Below are 18,062 nucleotides of genomic sequence, written 5' to 3'. Positions count from 1 at the left end.
CCGGACTCCGGACTGGATTTCCGAACTCAACTTCCAGCCGGACTCCGGACTGGATTTCCGGACTCAACTTCCAGCCGGACTCCGGACTGGATTTCCGAACTCAACTTCCAGCCGGACTCCGGACTGGATCTCCGAACTCAACTTCCAGCCGGACTCCGGACTGGATTTCTGAACTTAATTTTCTGACTCACTCCCAGACAATGCCTACCCATTAAGAGAAACGATTGATCACACTTTCCCAAGTCCCTCAATGACTTGGAAAACTGGGGGGCAACTGATGGGGTGTGAAAACACCAGCCTCTCACAGGCCGCCACCTGTCCCAGAGTAGGTGAGCTGCAGCCTCTCACAGGCCGCCACCTGTCTCAGAGTAGGTGAGCTGCAGCCTCTCACAGGCCGCCACCTGTCCTGGACACCTGTCCAGGACACCTCACCAGATTTTCCCTATAAATAGATGATCAAAGCTCAGACCAATGGGTAATGCGAAAATCCCTTCTCTCCCTAAACTCTTAGACATCTCCCCTTCACTCCTGCTCATACTGACTTGAGTGTCGAAGGGCCTGTCCGGAGTAAAACCCGGTCTGGTCTTCTGACCTCGCTTGCCTTGTGCAGGACTAAGCCCTCATAGCAGGACTCTTTCTCGACCACCTCATTCCTCGTTCACTCCGGTCCTTCAGGACTCAGCTCCCCTAGTCATCCAGCTCAGCTCTTACATCACTGCTGTACCTGTTACCGATTTTAGGTCTAACAGTAACGACACCCTTTTTTAACATCAATGAAAATTGAAAAGAACTAAATTTACGAATGTAAAGACAACACATGTGATAAGTTCGACTTGTGTGATTATACAAGGATGAGATTCATTAGCTTGCGCCTCTGGTGCCGTGGGCTTAACCTACACTCATTTGAAAAAGACTACCATATATCTGGGAAAATGATTTCTGCGCTCCCATGTTTTGATAAACAAACATGCGCTCCCATGTTTGTCGTCTGGTGTTTAAAGGGCTTTAAGAGCTTTTTGAGAACCATAATATTTCTCAAAAAGCTCTTAAAGCCCTTGGAACATGACAAACAAGGGAGCGCATGTTTATCAAAATAATGGAGTGCCGAAATCATTTTCCTATATATATATATATATATATATATATATATCTACTGATCTATATGTTATTAATATTAATAAAATAGCATTAGAATTTATACTATGGGTGAGATCACAATCACCATCTTGCATTATGAGAAAGCAACAAATACTAAACGAGCAAAATAATTAAGAGATAAAACAACCTCTATTTCTCACCACAAGAGAAATACCCCATAAACTCTCTCTCTCTCTCTCTCTCTCTCTCTCTCTCTGTATAAGACCACTTTTAAAAGATATTCAATACCTTATAAAGCCAGGTCTTTCTCTCCTAATCAAACTAGAAAACACCTAACCCAATCCGATCCCATTTCTCTCTTTCCTAACGGGATTCCGTCTGGAAAATAAAGAGACTGAAATAACCCTTGATGTCACCTTTTTAAATGTGTGTTTATTTCTTTTATTGGTATTTCAGCTCCATCCATTTGTCTTTTAGCGGACGTGGCTCAAATGGCTGAAGCCCTTTTTTCCCAAAACGGAATCCCATTTTGCGAGCAGCAGTAGATAAGTAGTGCTAATTATTTTTTCTTACTTTCCACCAGCAACCATCAGCAATCCATCAGACCCGACCAAAGATTATATCATGAGTTGATCTTAGTTGTCCATTTTAAAATTGATTGTGCCTGATCATCGGGTCGAGCTGAATTAAGGCACACACTTCATATTGGGCCTTAGAATCGTATAATGATGATCAAATCATAAGGGAGATGATCTTTTCACTCCCCTTAGGATTATGCGCCCCCTTTTTAAAGTGAATTGTGGCAAACTTTAACGCTTTTTATGCAAATCACGCTAAAAGTGGGCATAATCCTTAGGGGGAAATCATCTCCCATTCATAATATAGAATAGTGAAAACTCTCCATATCGGGTAACAAGGGTGAATTTGAAGAGATTTTGAAAAACATCAAGTCGGAGAGTTCTAACTTTATTGGACGATTTTGAGAGGGAAATGATGCGCCCTCCCCCTGACGGATAAAATCCCCCCTTTAACGTTATTCGTTAAGTTTTAAAGGCAAAGAAACACGTTAAAGGGGGTGGAATGTATCCTTGAGAAGTGAACGATTCTCACATAAACCGTTTAAGGGAGGGGGGGATATCATTTCCCTTTTGAGAAAGTCATAACATAATAATTGTCCACCTGAGGCTGCAATGATATATTCACCCCCTCTTCCGTTTATCGAGAATCCCATAATGGCAATTCTGATTCCAAATTCCAGCCAGAATTTTCCCACATTCAATAACCCATGGTTAATTAGCACCTTTCCCGAGCACCCTATGAATGTTTAGTGCAAATAATGCCCCACCAAGTTCGCATTGGAAGGGGAGACATGGTCGGTTGCAATTAACCCACAATTTGTACGCAGAAATGATATATTTCCCCCCTTTTTTTCCGGACCACCCCTTCTACTGTAAAAGGATCAGTCATAATTAATATACAAAACGGGTGGCGAAGGAAGAAAAGGAGGCGAATATATCACTGCCCTTTACATTCTTATTTTTTCCCTAACAAGTGAGAATCCTAACATTGATCACATGGACAGAGCATAAGGAGGCCCCACAGGCATCTTTTTGGTAGGTAACAATCCGCATCTTTAGGAAAGAAGTAATAACGTTACACCAGAGGATCCATCCCTTGGATCTGGTGTGAAAACTCTGTCTCTCTCTCTCTCTTGGATCTGGTGTGAAAACTCTTTCTCTCTCTCTCTCATGGCGAAAATAAACCACAAACCCAGTTCAAACACCCCCATTTCACAATACAACTATGATGTTTTTCTTAGCTTTAGAGGGGAAGATACCAGAAAAAGCTTCACTAGCCATCTCTATGCAGCTCTCCTCCGCGAAGGAATCCGAACGTTCCGAGACGAAGACGATCTCGAATATGGCAAAGAGATAAGTCACAATTTATCAAAAGCGATCCAACACTCGCGAATTGCGGTGCCCATATTTTCGAAGAACTTCGTTTCTTCTAGGTGGTGCCTTGAAGAGATCACACACATGATAGATTATAAGAAACACATTTTACCTGTGTTCTTTGATGTTGAGTTTCCATTGTTTATCAGAAGCTCGACAGATGCATTTTCAGAACATGAAATGTGGTTTGAAAAGGAGACTGTGGAGAGATGGAAGGAAGCACTTAAAGCAGCGGGGGGATTCAAAGGGTGGAGCTTGAAGGATCATGCGTACGGGTATTTTCCAAGAACTTTGTTTCCTTTGTTTTACGAAAATGATATCAGCACGGCCATGTTTTTATAATTGTACTGACTCAGCTTGTCGTTTCTTTTTTAATTGGCTTGTGAGAGTTTTTTGGGAACAGTAATAACGTTTGACAGTTCTTTAAATTATAAAAGACAAGATGAGCTAGTGCATTATCAAAACATGGTTGTGCTGGTATCATTTCCCTTGTTTTATTATGATTTTTACTAACGTGGAAATGCTATAAAGATTAAAGACGAGTTATTATATGGTGTAAGCCCGTATAGTGCTGTATTTTTCAAAAAAGTACTGTACAGCTTACACTATAGGTTGATCCAAACTGTCCATTTCATGGGGGTTGTTGTGCCAAAAACATCACTTCTATAGGATGATCCTAGCCCTACGCTCTATAGAGGAATTGCTTATTTTAAGTTCTATAGATCGGAGGGCTAGGATCATCCTATGAAATTGATTTTGGGCACAACCTACTTACATTGTGGCCTATGAAATGGACGGTTTGGATCATCCTATGGGGTAAGCCACTTTTGAAACAATACTGGACTGTACTGGCTTTTAAAGCAATTTTAGTAATCTTGTAGTTGTATACACCAAAACCCAGTATATAAGCTTTTTGTACCGTTTCAACCACCGATCATTTATTATACATCTATATGACCCTTGTGTCGGCCGGTCAAAAATGGGGTGACCGTTGCAAATCCACTCGTGATTTGACGAAAAATGGAGCGAATTTATCGTTTCCCTTTGTTTAGGGAAATGTTATCCGCACTACTGTATTTTTATGTGGGCACTCCTCACTTTATTAAAAGTACAGTATGGCTCGCACCATAGGATGATCCAAACCGTCCATTAGATGGGCCACAGCCTAAATAGGTTGTGCCCCAAAAATTATTTCCATAGGTTCGTCCTAACCCTCCGATCTATAGAGGGTTTGGATCAACTCTAACATTCAGATGGAGGGTTAGGATCAACCTACGGAAATGATTTTTGGGGTACAACCTATTTAGGTTGTGGTCCATCTTATGGACGGTTTGGATCATCCTATGGTGAAGCCCATACCATACTTTTAATAAAGTGTGGAGTGCCCTCATCAAAATACAGTAGTGCTGATAACATTTCCCTTTGTTTATTTTGATAGAAAACATAGTTGATGCTATTTTTTTGTCTTATTACCCTCTTTCTTTTGGGGCACTTCATGAGGATTCGAGCCCACTCCCTTGTCTTTTTCTGCATGGGTCACAAAATTTTTAGCAGCCCTAAAAAAAAAAAATAAGAACAAAATTTAATAGATTCGGACAGTTGTCCTAAATTGATATTTACATATTGGATGCATGCACCTCTACTCATGTACCGTTGCATTATATTATTTAATACTTAGCTAAACACCCACAAAAGGGAAACGTTACCCTGTTCTTGTTTCTTACGTACCTTTCTTGAATTCCATAATCCTTTTTTATCCTCACCTCCACATAAATCTCTCATTCTCTACAAACATTTCATGGCAAAGAATACAGACCTACCTTCATGGAAGACTACCTCCACTCCTCTCAATTTCGATCTCTTGTTGAGTTTTGGTGATGACACTCGCATGACTTTAACTAGCCATCTCCACAGTGCTCTACTTCGTGTCGGGGCCAGGACTCATATGGTTGGTAAGCTTGAAAGCCGTGAGACCTTTGAAGCTTTGCGAATTGCCATTGTAGTTTTTTCAAGAAACTATGGTTATTCGAGAGAAAGACTAGAAGAGGTAGCAGAGGTGGTGCAACTTGGAAAGGCTAAGATTTATCCCGTGTTCTTTGATGTTGAGCCTTTTGAAATTAGAAACCAAAATGGAAACTTCAAGGAAGCGTTTTTTATGCATGAAGAGGAATTGGGAAAGGAAAAGGTAGAGAAATGGAGGGAGGCTTTGAGGGTGGTTGGGAATTTGAAAGGGTGGAATTTGAAGAATATCTCAAATGGGTAATGTTATATGTTTATTCAATAGATATTGGTTTCCTTAGAAATTATATGATGTATGCCCCGAGATTTTATATGGTGGCCGACCTTTACATGTAAAGGTCGGAGAGAGAAAACCCCCCACCCTTCATTTTTATCCAACAAAAGCCCCATTTTTTTACTTTTTGTTGGATAAAAGGTCAAGGGTGGAGTTTTCTCTCTCCGCCTTTGTTTCCACACAGTCGGCCACCATATAATTTCTCTTTAAGCCCCATATAGTCCGGTATTTTTCTCAAAGTATTCAGTATTGTACGGCGCACACTATAGGATGATCCAAACCGCCATTTGACGGGCCACGACATAAATAGGTTGTGCCCCCAAAATTATGTCCATAGGATGATCCTAGCCCTCTGATCTATAGAGGAACTGCATATTATGGAAACCTCTATATATCGGAGGTTTGAGATCATCCTATGGTGTGGGCCATACATTACTTTTTGAAAAATACTAGATTACACAGGCTTACACCATGTAAACACTAGACTACATAGCGCATTTTGAAAAATACTAGACTACAGAGGCTTACACGATATAAAAACTCTCAATTTCCTACACACACATCAATTTCCTCTTTCCTTTTTGTCCTTGTTAATAGCAGAATGTGTCTGGCTGGTTTTGGAAGAATTTGCAGAAATTGGTTGTTTCAAGTCTCTAGTGCCCTTATCTTTGAGTATGGTTTAAGACCATATTTCTCTTTTTCATTTATTTTTTCTTGCTTGAATACTCATGCCTAGGTTTTATTTGTATTAATGTCTTAAAAACTCCTGAATGACAGTTTACATGGTGAGTTCATTTCAGCATCTTTTTAACTGTCATCACTTGATTTAGTGTTTTGCAGCTTGGAAGCCTAACTGCTTTTTCAAAGATATGGCCATGGAAATATCAACTTGTAAAATCACTTGCATTAGATCAAACAGAGACTTCAGAGCACAAGCTTATTCTTAGGAATGCCTTCATTCTTCAATGGCTACACTTTAACTATGAATAGCACGTGATCTTCTGAATTCTTGATCATTGATATGGTTACTGTAAGATATAATCAGCCATTCAATTCCTCCGAAAATTTCGACATCAACTGACGAATCTTCGATCAACCTTCAGCAGCCAAAACTCAATTTCTCACGATTAATCGGTAAAGCAGCACTAACATCCTTCTCCCAAGTAAGCATATTTGTTTATGAGTGCTTTTAAATGTTAGAATATTCTTAGTTTCATTTAATTTTAGAAAATTGATTACATGTGAATACACTTTGATGAACTGAGTAATGTATGGATCCAATGGTTTTTTTTTGTTTATATAAAGCTAATTTGGATTTCAGTATAAGAAGTCCTAATAATGAAAGCTAGCTGAATATGAAAATTGATTCAGTTATATATAGGAAGGTGCAGGCAAGGCTGAATTTTGTCTCGTAAACTATTTTTTGGTTTGCTGTAAGATGAAAGGAACTTATGCTATTGCTATCCTCTTGTATGAAAGATTTGATTACGATTTAATAGATATCATGTCATCAAACCAATGAGAATTTATACTGTTCTTCAAGTATTTCAACAATTTAAACCAAATATTTTCTTTTTTTGAAGAAATCCCATCATAGATGTATACTTGTTGATTCAGCTACATGCACATGACTTTTCGCTTGGCCTGTGAAAGCTTATGACATATTGGTTTCTCATATACATGGCTATCTTGATGCAATAGGTTCTCACCTAGAGAAACATTTGTTTCATTTTATACTTCACCTTCACCTTCATCTCTTCCCTTTATTTTTACTCCTGCTATTTTTTACTCAATGGCAGGGACGAAGCAAAGCTGGTCGAGTTAGTCGTTGAAAGTGTACTGAATGAGCTGAACCATACACCTTTACACATTGCTAAGCACCCAATTGGAATTGATTCACGCGTCGAAGATGTGATGAAATTGTTGGATATTGGAGCAGAGGATGTCCGAATGATTGGGATTCAAGGAAAGCATGGGATTGGAAAGACAACAATATCCAAGGCAGTTTATAACCAAATCTTCCGTTTCTACGATGGAAGCAGCTTTATTTCGAGTGTTAGAGAAGTTTCACAACAACCCAATGGCCTAGTCTCCTTGCAAAACCAACTTGTTAACGAAACAACAAAATATGGGAAGCCAACAATATACAACATTGACAGAGGCGTCAATGTGATCAAAGAAAGACTCCGAGCTAAGAAAGTTCTTGTTATTCTCGATGACATTGATGATGTTTCACAGCTTGACGTGCTCGCAGGAGGGAATGAATGGTTTGGTCTTGGAAGTAGGATCATCATCACTACTAGAGATGAGCATTTGTTGAAAGTTCACGGAGTTGAAAAAGTTTACAAGCCTAGAGAATTGGATTTCAACCAATCCCTTCAGTTATTAAGTAAGAATGCATATAAGAGAGACAAATCCCCAGATGAGTATATGGAGATTTCAAAATCTGTTGTACAAGCTACAGGAGGGGTACCCATGCTTCTTGAACATATTGGCATGACATTATTTGGCAAGACTGTAGAAGAGTCGAAAGTTGAACTTCAAAAGATGAGAGAGGCATTTGGAACAAAGGAAGAAAATGTAGTTTGTATATTGGGAGGTGCCAATTTTTCGCATCGTGCAGCGGTTGAATCTGTCATACAATGCCCTGGTCGTAGTAATAAACGCAAGGTAAGGATTGGTTTCATGATGTTCTTCCCTTTATTCCTTTTTATATTGGTCCTTATTCTATTTATCCTTTATTCTCCGTGAAAGAATTATCAAATAAATGTCATAAACATGTGTTTGCAAGATACGATAATGGTTCTGTGAGCAACTGGATTAAGCCATGCTTGATATCTATTTTTCAATTGAAATCGACTTCTGCTTTTATTAGCAGGGAACAAGAAATATTCAGCTTCTCCTTCACTGTCCTCTGAAATTTATGCCAACTGACTTACGTCTGCATGAACTTCTCCATCCTCAAAATGTGACACAGGAAATTCAAGCAAAGCCAAATAGGTGGGAGTTACCGAAACACAGTAAGTTGCATAGATATAAAATTTTCTCATTGCATATATTTTTTATACCTTCAGCATTATATCTTTCGTGGAAGTCGTTTCACATTTACTCTGGTTTTCTGCTTTCCTCGCCATATGTTTCATGAAAGTAACATCAATGTTATATTTATGAAAATGGGTATCATTTCTGTTTACTGTTCTGAAGCTTATTACTAGGCTATTGCAAATCACTTCTAAGTTGTTATACTTTAGATGGATGAAAATCATAATCAAGTGTTGAAGAAATACATGTTATGAATTTGGGTTGCCAAACAGCCCACAACGATGACCCATTAGCAATCTAAACACAAGCGTGTTTCCGATTTTTTTGTGTTAACACTATGCAATGTTTCTGAAGTAGAATTGCAAGAACAAAATAAAATAAAGTGCAAGACAAACACAAATAAAACACAAGATATACCTTGTTTACCAAAGTGTGGCTACATCCACGGGAGAAGAATTCAAAAGATTTTATTACTGTGGAGAATAAAAGGGGATTGCAAGAAGCACTCACCGGATTACAAAATTACGAAACTTCTTCCGGATTACACACGACACATACTTAATGCCGTCTAGGATCCAAGCGTCCACACTCCCTAGATAGATGTGCTTCCTCAACCTTCTTCAACGCTTCTTCACAACCTTCACAAGAGTGCCTTAAAGACCTAGCTTTCCTTACTCTCTTTTTTCCCTTCCTTTGTTGAAGACTTTTTTTCACTTCTTTTGTGGTTTTCCAAGCCGTTCACACGCAGCACCTTTTTTTCATCAAAGGATAAGGCCACAATCATTTTTTCTTCCTTGGAACTTGGAAGTTATCTTAAGAGCAGAGTCATAAGAGGTCCTCAACCACCTCACATATACAAGGTACTAAAAAACACATCTTAAGTAGCTTATGCAAAATCTGTTTTTCGCCATGTCAGGAGATCAGCCAATGCGGAAGCAGACACCCTTGCCAAGAAAGGAGTCTTTCGGGCCGCGTTTGAGTGCTTTGACTATCTACCTCCTTGAATTATTGCACTGCTATCTTTGTATTATCTTTGTTCCTTCAGGACCACCTCGGTTCTGTTTTTATATATATATATATATATATATATATATATATATATATATATATATATATATATATATATATATATATATATATATTCTGTTGCCCTTTTCAAAAAAAAAAGTAGCTTATGCAAAATCTTTGGAATTAGTTTATCTAACCTCCCCTTCGTCGTCTTCATTGTCTTTAAGAAGCTTCATTGACTTAAAATCTTTCTACTCATATTTGAATATATCTGATTCAATGATGAATAACTCACAGTACAAATTTTCAATTCAAATTTGGGGAGGGCAAAAGTGATTCGATTTTATTGACATGAACTGTATGATCAGCCTTTTCCTGATGTGAACATATCTAATTCGACTACGAGAACTTGCAGGATCTCTAAGTTTCAATTCAAACAAGAGTTGGAGTCGGACCTCCAAGTTTCAATTCAAACATAAGTTGATTGAATACCAAGATTATAGAATTTTACTGGCATGGAGTATGATTAGTGTTCTTAAGAAAAATGTTAGACATATGTCTCATTATTAGTTTCATTGGAATATGAAACTATTTAATTCTTTGACAAAACTTACAACAGTATTTAAGTTTCGATCGAATCATGAGTTGATTGATGCCTCTATGTTTCCAATGAAGACATTAATTAAACTTATCTGATCTTTTCAAGCACAAAAAATCATAAGATATTACTGACAAAGTGTGATTGGTGCCCTTTTGAAACTCAATTGAGAGGGTACCATAAGAAGGCGCTACCAAACGAAAATCTGAAAATCTGGAAATACTCCATTGAAGACAGTTATGGAAATACTCCTACCAAACTAAAATTCTCGATTTTCATTTTGAAAGCCTAGATCTACTATTATGCTCGATCTTTGGATCGCTTTCCCTGTCAGGCACATTCTCTTCTACATAAGCTTTCGTGCCCTGAGAAGCCCGCTGATCTAGTCTTCAAGGCTCTATATCTAGCCATCAAAACTCTATGATCTAACCTTCCAAACCATAGATCTAGCCTTTGAAAGCCCACCTTTGATCTACTCCTTATTTCCCAGCTGCAATACACCAAAATCAATCCCAACCTTCTCTCCAAAACCCAAAACATCCATCCCTGAAATTCGCGAAACTCACATACTCCCCAACACCCAAAATCCATCTCTCTTCCATTCATGGACCCCACCTACTCCCCAAAACCCATCTCTCCCTTCATTCGTGGACCCCACCACTACGCTAAAACTCTTTCTTTACCAATGTATCCCACTTGACATCCCATTTGCGGGTTGAGGTTTCACTTAACAAGGCATCTAAATGAACATTTAAATAACTCAAATGAAATGGGTTATGGACTGTTATGCCTAGGGTGTTAGTATACTTTTAGTGTACTGTTGTGGACTGTTTGAGTTGATGTGCCAATGAATTAACTGTTGTGGACTGCATTAAACTATCCTATGAACTACTTGTGCTTTTGTGCACCTATTTAGACTGTTGTGGAATGAATCTCACCACCTAGTGGACTGTTGTGTATGTCCTGCTACAAAACTTGTGTTGGTTGAGAACTAATTTATTGGGTTGCAACCTATACGTGTGTCGTGTACAATCCCATCTACCTTTCTGCATATTCCTACTGTGACACAAAATCCCTTGTCATGGAGTTTTCATCTCTTCAACAAGTTCCATCAAACTTGATGGCCCCAATTACCTATGTTGGTCCATTTCTTCAAAGTCGCCTTGGGTGCATGTGATAAATTGAAATTTTTAACAGAAATCATCCCCCCCAAATCCAACTTTTACAATGATTCGCTCCCCGACAATTGTGAAATTATTACATTGGTGTGGCATTCTATGAAATTACAAGTGACAGCAAATGTCATGTTCCTTAATACTACTTAGGATATTTTGGGATTATATTCGCAAGACATACTGTTTTTGAAGCCAATATCTCAAAAGATCTATCATCTACTTGAAAACATGTTCTTGCTTGAGCAACGAAACTAGAGTCCTAGTGAATACCGTAGTAGGTATGTAGGAGGAACTCCATGTATATCAACCACTGACCAATTATTTGGCAACCTTAAAGTGTCAATAAGACGAGTTTTGACGCAGGATAGATCTATGGAAGGGAGACTATGATGGTATGGAATCTATTTCTGATACAAAACCTGATGAGACCAGAGTCCTGGTGAATACTGCACCACCTTCGTGGTGTGTGGGAGGAACTCCATGTTTATAAAATCTGATGTAGGGTGGATAAGGAAGGGTGGACTATTATAGGAGTTTGGGAAACTAGGATTGGATCGTGGATTGGTGGGAGATGAACTAGATGGAATCCAATTCATAGGCTTCAATTTGAAATGAGGACAGAATTTTCAAAACAGAAAATATTAGGGGTGCAACTCGGGTCGGGTTGAGGCCAACTCGAACCCAACCAGAGGATCCCATTTCCCAACCCGACCCAACCCAACCCGTGTTTTTAAGCTTTAAATGTACAAACTAAAAACGAGAAACAAAAAAAATGATAAAAAAATGTTGGGATTCACCTCATGTCGGGTAGCAAGAGTCCTCAACCCGAACTTGAACTCAACCTGGGTTAGGAAAGGTCAACCCATACCTGAAAGATACTCAACATGACCCTGAAAGATACCCAACCCGATCCGACTTTTTTCCAGGTTAAACCCGACAGGTTTGGGTTGAACATGACCCGAGTTGGCCCCCTAGTAAGTACTTACTTAAAGAGTATAATTGCTCTCTCGTAAAATCCCCGTCAAAAATAAAAGCAATAAGAGCAAAAGCCAAACGAAGAGGGGGGAAGAGAGTTATACGTTCTCGCTCTCTTTTCACCCTCGTTTTTTCAAGACAAACACCCTCCCGACATTTCAAGCACAAGCTGAGCTACAAAAATGCACACAGAAACTCTCACTCTGCTACTCGTCTTCTTCTTCTCCTCCTCATTCATGAAATAGTTGTGCGATCCGTAATCGCAACTCAGACAGGTGTTAGGACATATTTGGCAAAACTGCTTGGGAAATTCAGGTTATGTTTATCAATGATTCTGAGGATACTTCTCATACCGTTTATAGTCGGGACTCCTCTATAGGCTTCTTCAACTCGTGAATCGGTAGTGTTCTCATGTGAGGATTTTGATAAACTTGTTAAATTTAATATTCTTTTCCTGCTACCTTGGCTCATATAGGTAAATGCTTCTTTTCTCACTCACAGAAACTCACTCCTTGGGTCATTGACTCACATGATCTGATCATATGATGGGTGAACCTTTTGTGTTTACTTCCTTTAAAAAGTTACATGTTCATTCTTTGGTAACTTTGGTTGATATCTCCCTTGCTAATGAGATTAGTCATATATAATCACATAAACATTAGATATATTTATCCATGAAAAGAATCAGTGTTACAACCAGTTCTCTATATTTAGGCTGTCTTTCCTTATTTATGTTACTTCCATATTCTTGTAGGTTTCCTTAATTTCCTTTTCCTATTTTTTTATTTTATGTTTCTTAATTTACATTCCCCAATTTCTATATAACTTAGATGACGTATGACTATTCAGGAAGGTAATAATTACATAGAATGCTGCACCACATTGGAGGTCTGAGTTTCCTCGAATTAACTCAATCATTTTCTTTGTCTCTATCATCTTCTTCTTCTTTAGTTTTTTTCGTTTTGATAGACAATGTTTTATCATAGTATTCTATCATATCGATATGACCCGACTTAAAGATTTCCCCATAAAATACTGAGTATGTTTAGTGATTCGGGGCTACCGTCTCATTCTTGCTTATTTTCATCCTAATCCAATGGGTTTGTTTGACTATGACTCTAGATGACTTAACATACTTTTATAATAATAGGAGAAGCAACCAAAAATCAACAAGTTAGATAAAGGGCGCTGATATTCACCCCCCCTTCCCTGTCGGCTATTTTCACCCCCCCACCCCCCACCCGCCGGACGGCTGGCTAACGTTTTCCCACCATTTGACCACTCTCTCTCTCTCTCTCTCTCTCTCTCTCCACACAACAGGAACAGTTGGTGGGCCCAACATAAACCGTTGGTGGAATGGTGGCCCATCTTTGAACAACATAGGCCCCGCCCATACCACACCATAGGATAATCCAAACCGTCCATTTGATGAGCCATAAACGTAAATAGTTTGCGCCCCAAAATTTATTTCCATAGGCTGATCCTAGCCCTCTGATCTAAATAGAAACTACATCTTATGCAACCTCTATAGATTGTAGGGTTGTGACTACGGAAATGATTTTTGGGGCACAACCTATTTACATTGTGGCCCATCAAATGGACGGCTCGGATCATCCTATGGTCTGGACGGTACACATCATTTAAAAAAATATGGGTGGGGCCTAAATTGGTACGAACCACACCATAGGATGATCCAAACCATGGACGGCTTGGATCATCCTATGTTGTGGACGGTACGCTTCAATTTGAAAAAAAAATCGGTTGGGCCTTAATGTTATTGTACGACCAACTCCATAAGATTATCCAAACCGTGGACGTCTTGGATCGTCCTATGTTGTGGACGGGCCTTAATATGTTACTTTACGACCAAATCCATAGAATGATCCAAACCATTCATTTGATGGGCCACAATGTAAATAGGTTGTGCCTCAAAAATCATTTCGTTAGGATGATCACAACCCTACAATCTATAGACGTTGCGTAAGATGTAGTTTCGATCGATTTAACCCTACAATCCATGGACGTCTTTTGGTGTCTGTTTTTGCGCTCTCTTTTGTTGGTGTTTTCAGGGAATTTGTATAAAAGTAGTCTTTGGCATCGTCGGTGATAGAAACTCCAAGGTTGGGTGGCTTCTCACTTGCTTTTTTCCCAAATCCCAAATCCCAAATCCCAAATCATGAATTTGGCACAATGGGTATTTTTCCTAAGGAAGGGGAATACTTTTGGGGCAGAAGTTGATTTGCTTCTCAATCGATGGAAGGAAAGATAATATGAATTCCATTTTTTTTTTTGTTGGGTAAAAGAAGTGTGAAATTGTATGGTCTTCCTGTGTTGTGGTGAGTAATGGGGTTACAACATAGGTGCCGCCCTTGATGTTTGATCCATAAAGTCCAGTATTATCAAACTCCAAAAAGAAAAGTATAATTCTTACTCCATTTCTTTAGAATGATCTTGTCTTGCTTTTTCTTTTAGTTTTTTAAAAATATATGTTGGGAAATGATTTCAACACAAACATTTTTTTTATGATCGTGTCTATCTGACTATCTGTTCTCATTTTATCATGAAGTGACTCTTGAGTCTAGACTTGGGTTAATGCCGAAATTTGCTGAAATTATTCTAGGACAATTTGGAAAATATTCACCGTGCAGGGGTGACCTATTATTGTTCAAATGATAAAAATGCCTTTGTTTACTTTCCATTTGTCTCTATCTCTCCCTTTTCTCTGCTCTTGTAATTGCATTGCCATCCTTACTCCCTTCAATGTTCTTGCCATTGGTGCAGGGCATTGCCAGATTCAATGCGAAAGAAGAATCATGGGCTAAAATCAGCAAAAAATCGGGTTAGATCGTTAAAAAATATTTGGTTAAATCGATCGAAATTACTTATCAACAAAAAATACATTTCTGTTGGGCCCCCAACTGTTCCTGTTGTGTGTGGAGAGAGAGAGAGAGAGAGGACCGGTCAAATGGTGGGAAAACGGGTGGAAATATCATTTTCTAATTTGCCTCAAGTGCTTGGAAAAGGGGTGGAAATATCATTTTCTATAACCAAAGAATTTTAAAACATAGAATCTGTGTGCTTGTATAGGGTATGACCCATTTGCAGATTTCAGAGAGCTGGAAATAATCTCTAAGAAACTGTTAAAAGAAAAAAGCACTCATATTTTCCAATTTGTGCAAAAGGTTGCCTCTCTGCCCACCACGTGTCGCAGGCGGATTGGAAGTTTTTGCTCGTGAAACATAAAAAATGAAGAATATAGTAGGTTTCACTGTTTTAACTTACACATGGGGTCCCACGGGCTTAACGTGCACCCACCGTTAATATGTAAACGGTTTGTATTTCTAGGGACAGATCTTAGTAACAACAGCCCTTTTAGATGTTGGAAAGAGATTGGATTTGGATGTCGATGGGTACTCCTTGGATCTGTCGTGTGCTACACTCACCTAAAAGATGGTAACGACACCCTTTTTTAACATCAATGAAAATTGAAAAGAACTAACTTTACGAACGAAAGACAACACATGTGACAATTACGACTTGTGTGATTATATAAGGATGAGATTCATTAGCTTGCGCCTATGGTGCCACGGGCTTAACCTACACTCATTTGAAAAAGACTACCATATATCTGGGAAAATGATTTCTGCGCTCCCATGTTTGTCGTCTAGTGTTTGAAGGGCTTTAAGAGCTTTTTGAGAACCATAATATTTCTCAAAAAGCTCTTAAAGCCCTTGGAACATGACAAACATGGGAGCGCATGTTTATCAAAACAATGGAGTGCCAAAATCATTTTCCTACTGATCTATATATTATTAATATTAATAAAATAGCATTAGAATTTATACTAAATCACACAAAACAAGTTTAAGGAATTTTTTGTAATTTGTTGGACCCTAATCAGATTTTCAGACTACATAAAGATCCCTTGTATAGATCCGTAACATACGATCTTGAAATATGGATTCATAGAAGATCTATCAGATTAAAATTAGTTTCCAGATTAATAATAGGATATCCTTGGGATATGTTGGACAATCTTAGCCCATCAATGCCCCTAAATAGAGATCCGATATTTATAAATGTGCGCTTTAAACCCTAAATAGGGTTTCTCCTATTTGCAGATCTCAAAATAACTAGAGATAATCTCTAAGAAACTGCAAAAATAAAAAAGCACTCTTATTCTCAATTTGTGCAAAAGGTGGCCGCTCTGCCCACAAGGTGTCACAGGCGGATTGGAAGTTTTTGCACATAACTCAACTCAACTAAGCCTTTGTCCCAAACTAGTTGAGGTCGGCTGGATTTATTTCATAGAAGAGTGGTAAAGTTTTCAGCCGATGCCTACCTGACTCCATCCCTATTCCTTTATCGATAGGGGCAGGCTATGAAAAACACAGGCGAAGTTTTTTAACATAAAATAAATAAATAAATATTGTTAACATAACTACATAAGTACATAACTAGTTTGTAATCTCGTGGAGAGATGACTAACAAGACAAGCCCCTTTTGGACTACGAAAAAAGAAGATAATGATGGGAAATACTAACTTACGCACGTGGTGTCATGGGCTTAACATCTACCCACCAGAAAATGGCGCATTATAGCAGGCGATCTACAAAACACCCCCTTTTTTTTAGCATCCATGAAAAGAAGTACACGAACTTGAAGAAGAATATATACAAATAAGGACATAGTAGTAACGTGATTATATAACAAGGGGGTGTGATTAACTTGCGCCTTAGGTGTCATGGACTTAACTTTCATTCATCTGAAAGAGACCACCATATATCACACAGTACATAAGGAACAAGATCTAATAGTACACAAAAAAACCCTTTCTAAAGATGTTGGGAAAGCCTTTTGCCTTAGAAAGGACAAACAGCTATGACAGTATATATAGGGCTTACTAACTTAAGCCTAGTGTGTCATGGCCATGGGCTTAAAGTATACCCACCTAAATGGCTCAATGATACTTGTAAAAAAAATGGAAGGAAAGAAAGGGAGAGGAAGAAAGATAGGGTTTGAGATTTGAGAAGGTGTTAGGGTTTGCTTGCATTTTATAAGGGTTTCATGGGCGTTTGGACACAAATCTATGTGCTAGGGTTTCGGGCAGCGGGCAGGGGGCAGGCTTGATCCATGGAGTACGGGCAGCACCATGTTAGCTGCTCCATTAAAAAAATCGTTTTAGGCTTATCTTGTCCTCGTCATACTTTCTAGAACCTTCCATCACTAGCCCTTTGATTTTCTAAATGACGGTACTACCCTTTACGCTGGAACTCGCCCACTCAATCATTAACTCGTCCGAGTCAACTTCCTTTTTATAAAAGTTGTGTTCTCATCTTAGTCTCAATTTTGAAACATTGTTTTGATTCATGGCCTGCAAGGGAACATTGGAAGATAGAAATGTGCAAGATCACACATTCAATGGGTAGGATTTTTGTATTCAAACCATATGTGATCGAATTTCAGCTATGGCCCACTTATAAAGGTTGTTAGTCTCTATGGACGGTCAGGATCCTACGAATATATGGGTCAGTTATAGGACTCAGATGGGCTATTCCATGGATGCGCAATACCCAAGAACTCATTTTTGGTTAATAAGTCTTGGGGTTACCTACATTCAATGCCTAAACATATTTCCTCATAGCCTTGTTTGGATTGTTGGGCTTTTTTTCCTTTTTTTCTTTTTGTGAAAGTTTTTCCTTAGGAATTTTTTTCGTTTCTACAGGGCCAACTACTAATAAGGCTATCAGGCAAGTGTTTTTCCAGCTCCAATAGCTTAGGGCGTCGTTACGTAATAGGGGCCTAGCCGAGTCATAAAGGCTTTGATGACTCAAGGTTCATATTTGGGAAAGAAGAATGAGGGGGCAGAGGCAGCCCCGGGCCGATCATTTAATTCACTCCAACAAATTGCCATGGTTCAA

At 38.7% G+C, this 18,062-nt stretch overlaps 1 protein-coding gene across 1 annotated transcript in view; it reads left to right on the top strand.

Moving 5' to 3' along the window:
* Positions 1-15,202, top strand: part of LOC143882740 (disease resistance protein RPP2A-like) — a 33,087-nt gene extending 17,885 nt beyond the window's left edge. Inside the window, exons 8-11 of the mRNA XM_077386173.1 lie at positions 2,918-3,325; positions 7,143-8,013; positions 8,219-8,343; positions 14,923-15,202. Of these exons, the coding sequence (XP_077242288.1) occupies positions 2,918-3,325; positions 7,143-8,013; positions 8,219-8,343; positions 14,923-15,202 (1,684 nt within the window). The remainder of the gene's footprint in view (positions 1-2,917; positions 3,326-7,142; positions 8,014-8,218; positions 8,344-14,922) is intronic.
* The last annotated feature ends 2,860 nt before the right edge of the window (positions 15,203-18,062 follow it).

Source organism: Tasmannia lanceolata, unplaced genomic scaffold, assembly GCF_043159265.1.
Source record: "Tasmannia lanceolata isolate RefF3 unplaced genomic scaffold, GAP_Taslan_0.1 ptg000008l, whole genome shotgun sequence".
NCBI classification, from domain to species: domain Eukaryota; kingdom Viridiplantae; phylum Streptophyta; class Magnoliopsida; order Canellales; family Winteraceae; genus Tasmannia; species Tasmannia lanceolata.
Note: the sequence above shows the minus strand (reverse complement) of the source record. Positions and strands in the feature narration are given on the sequence as shown.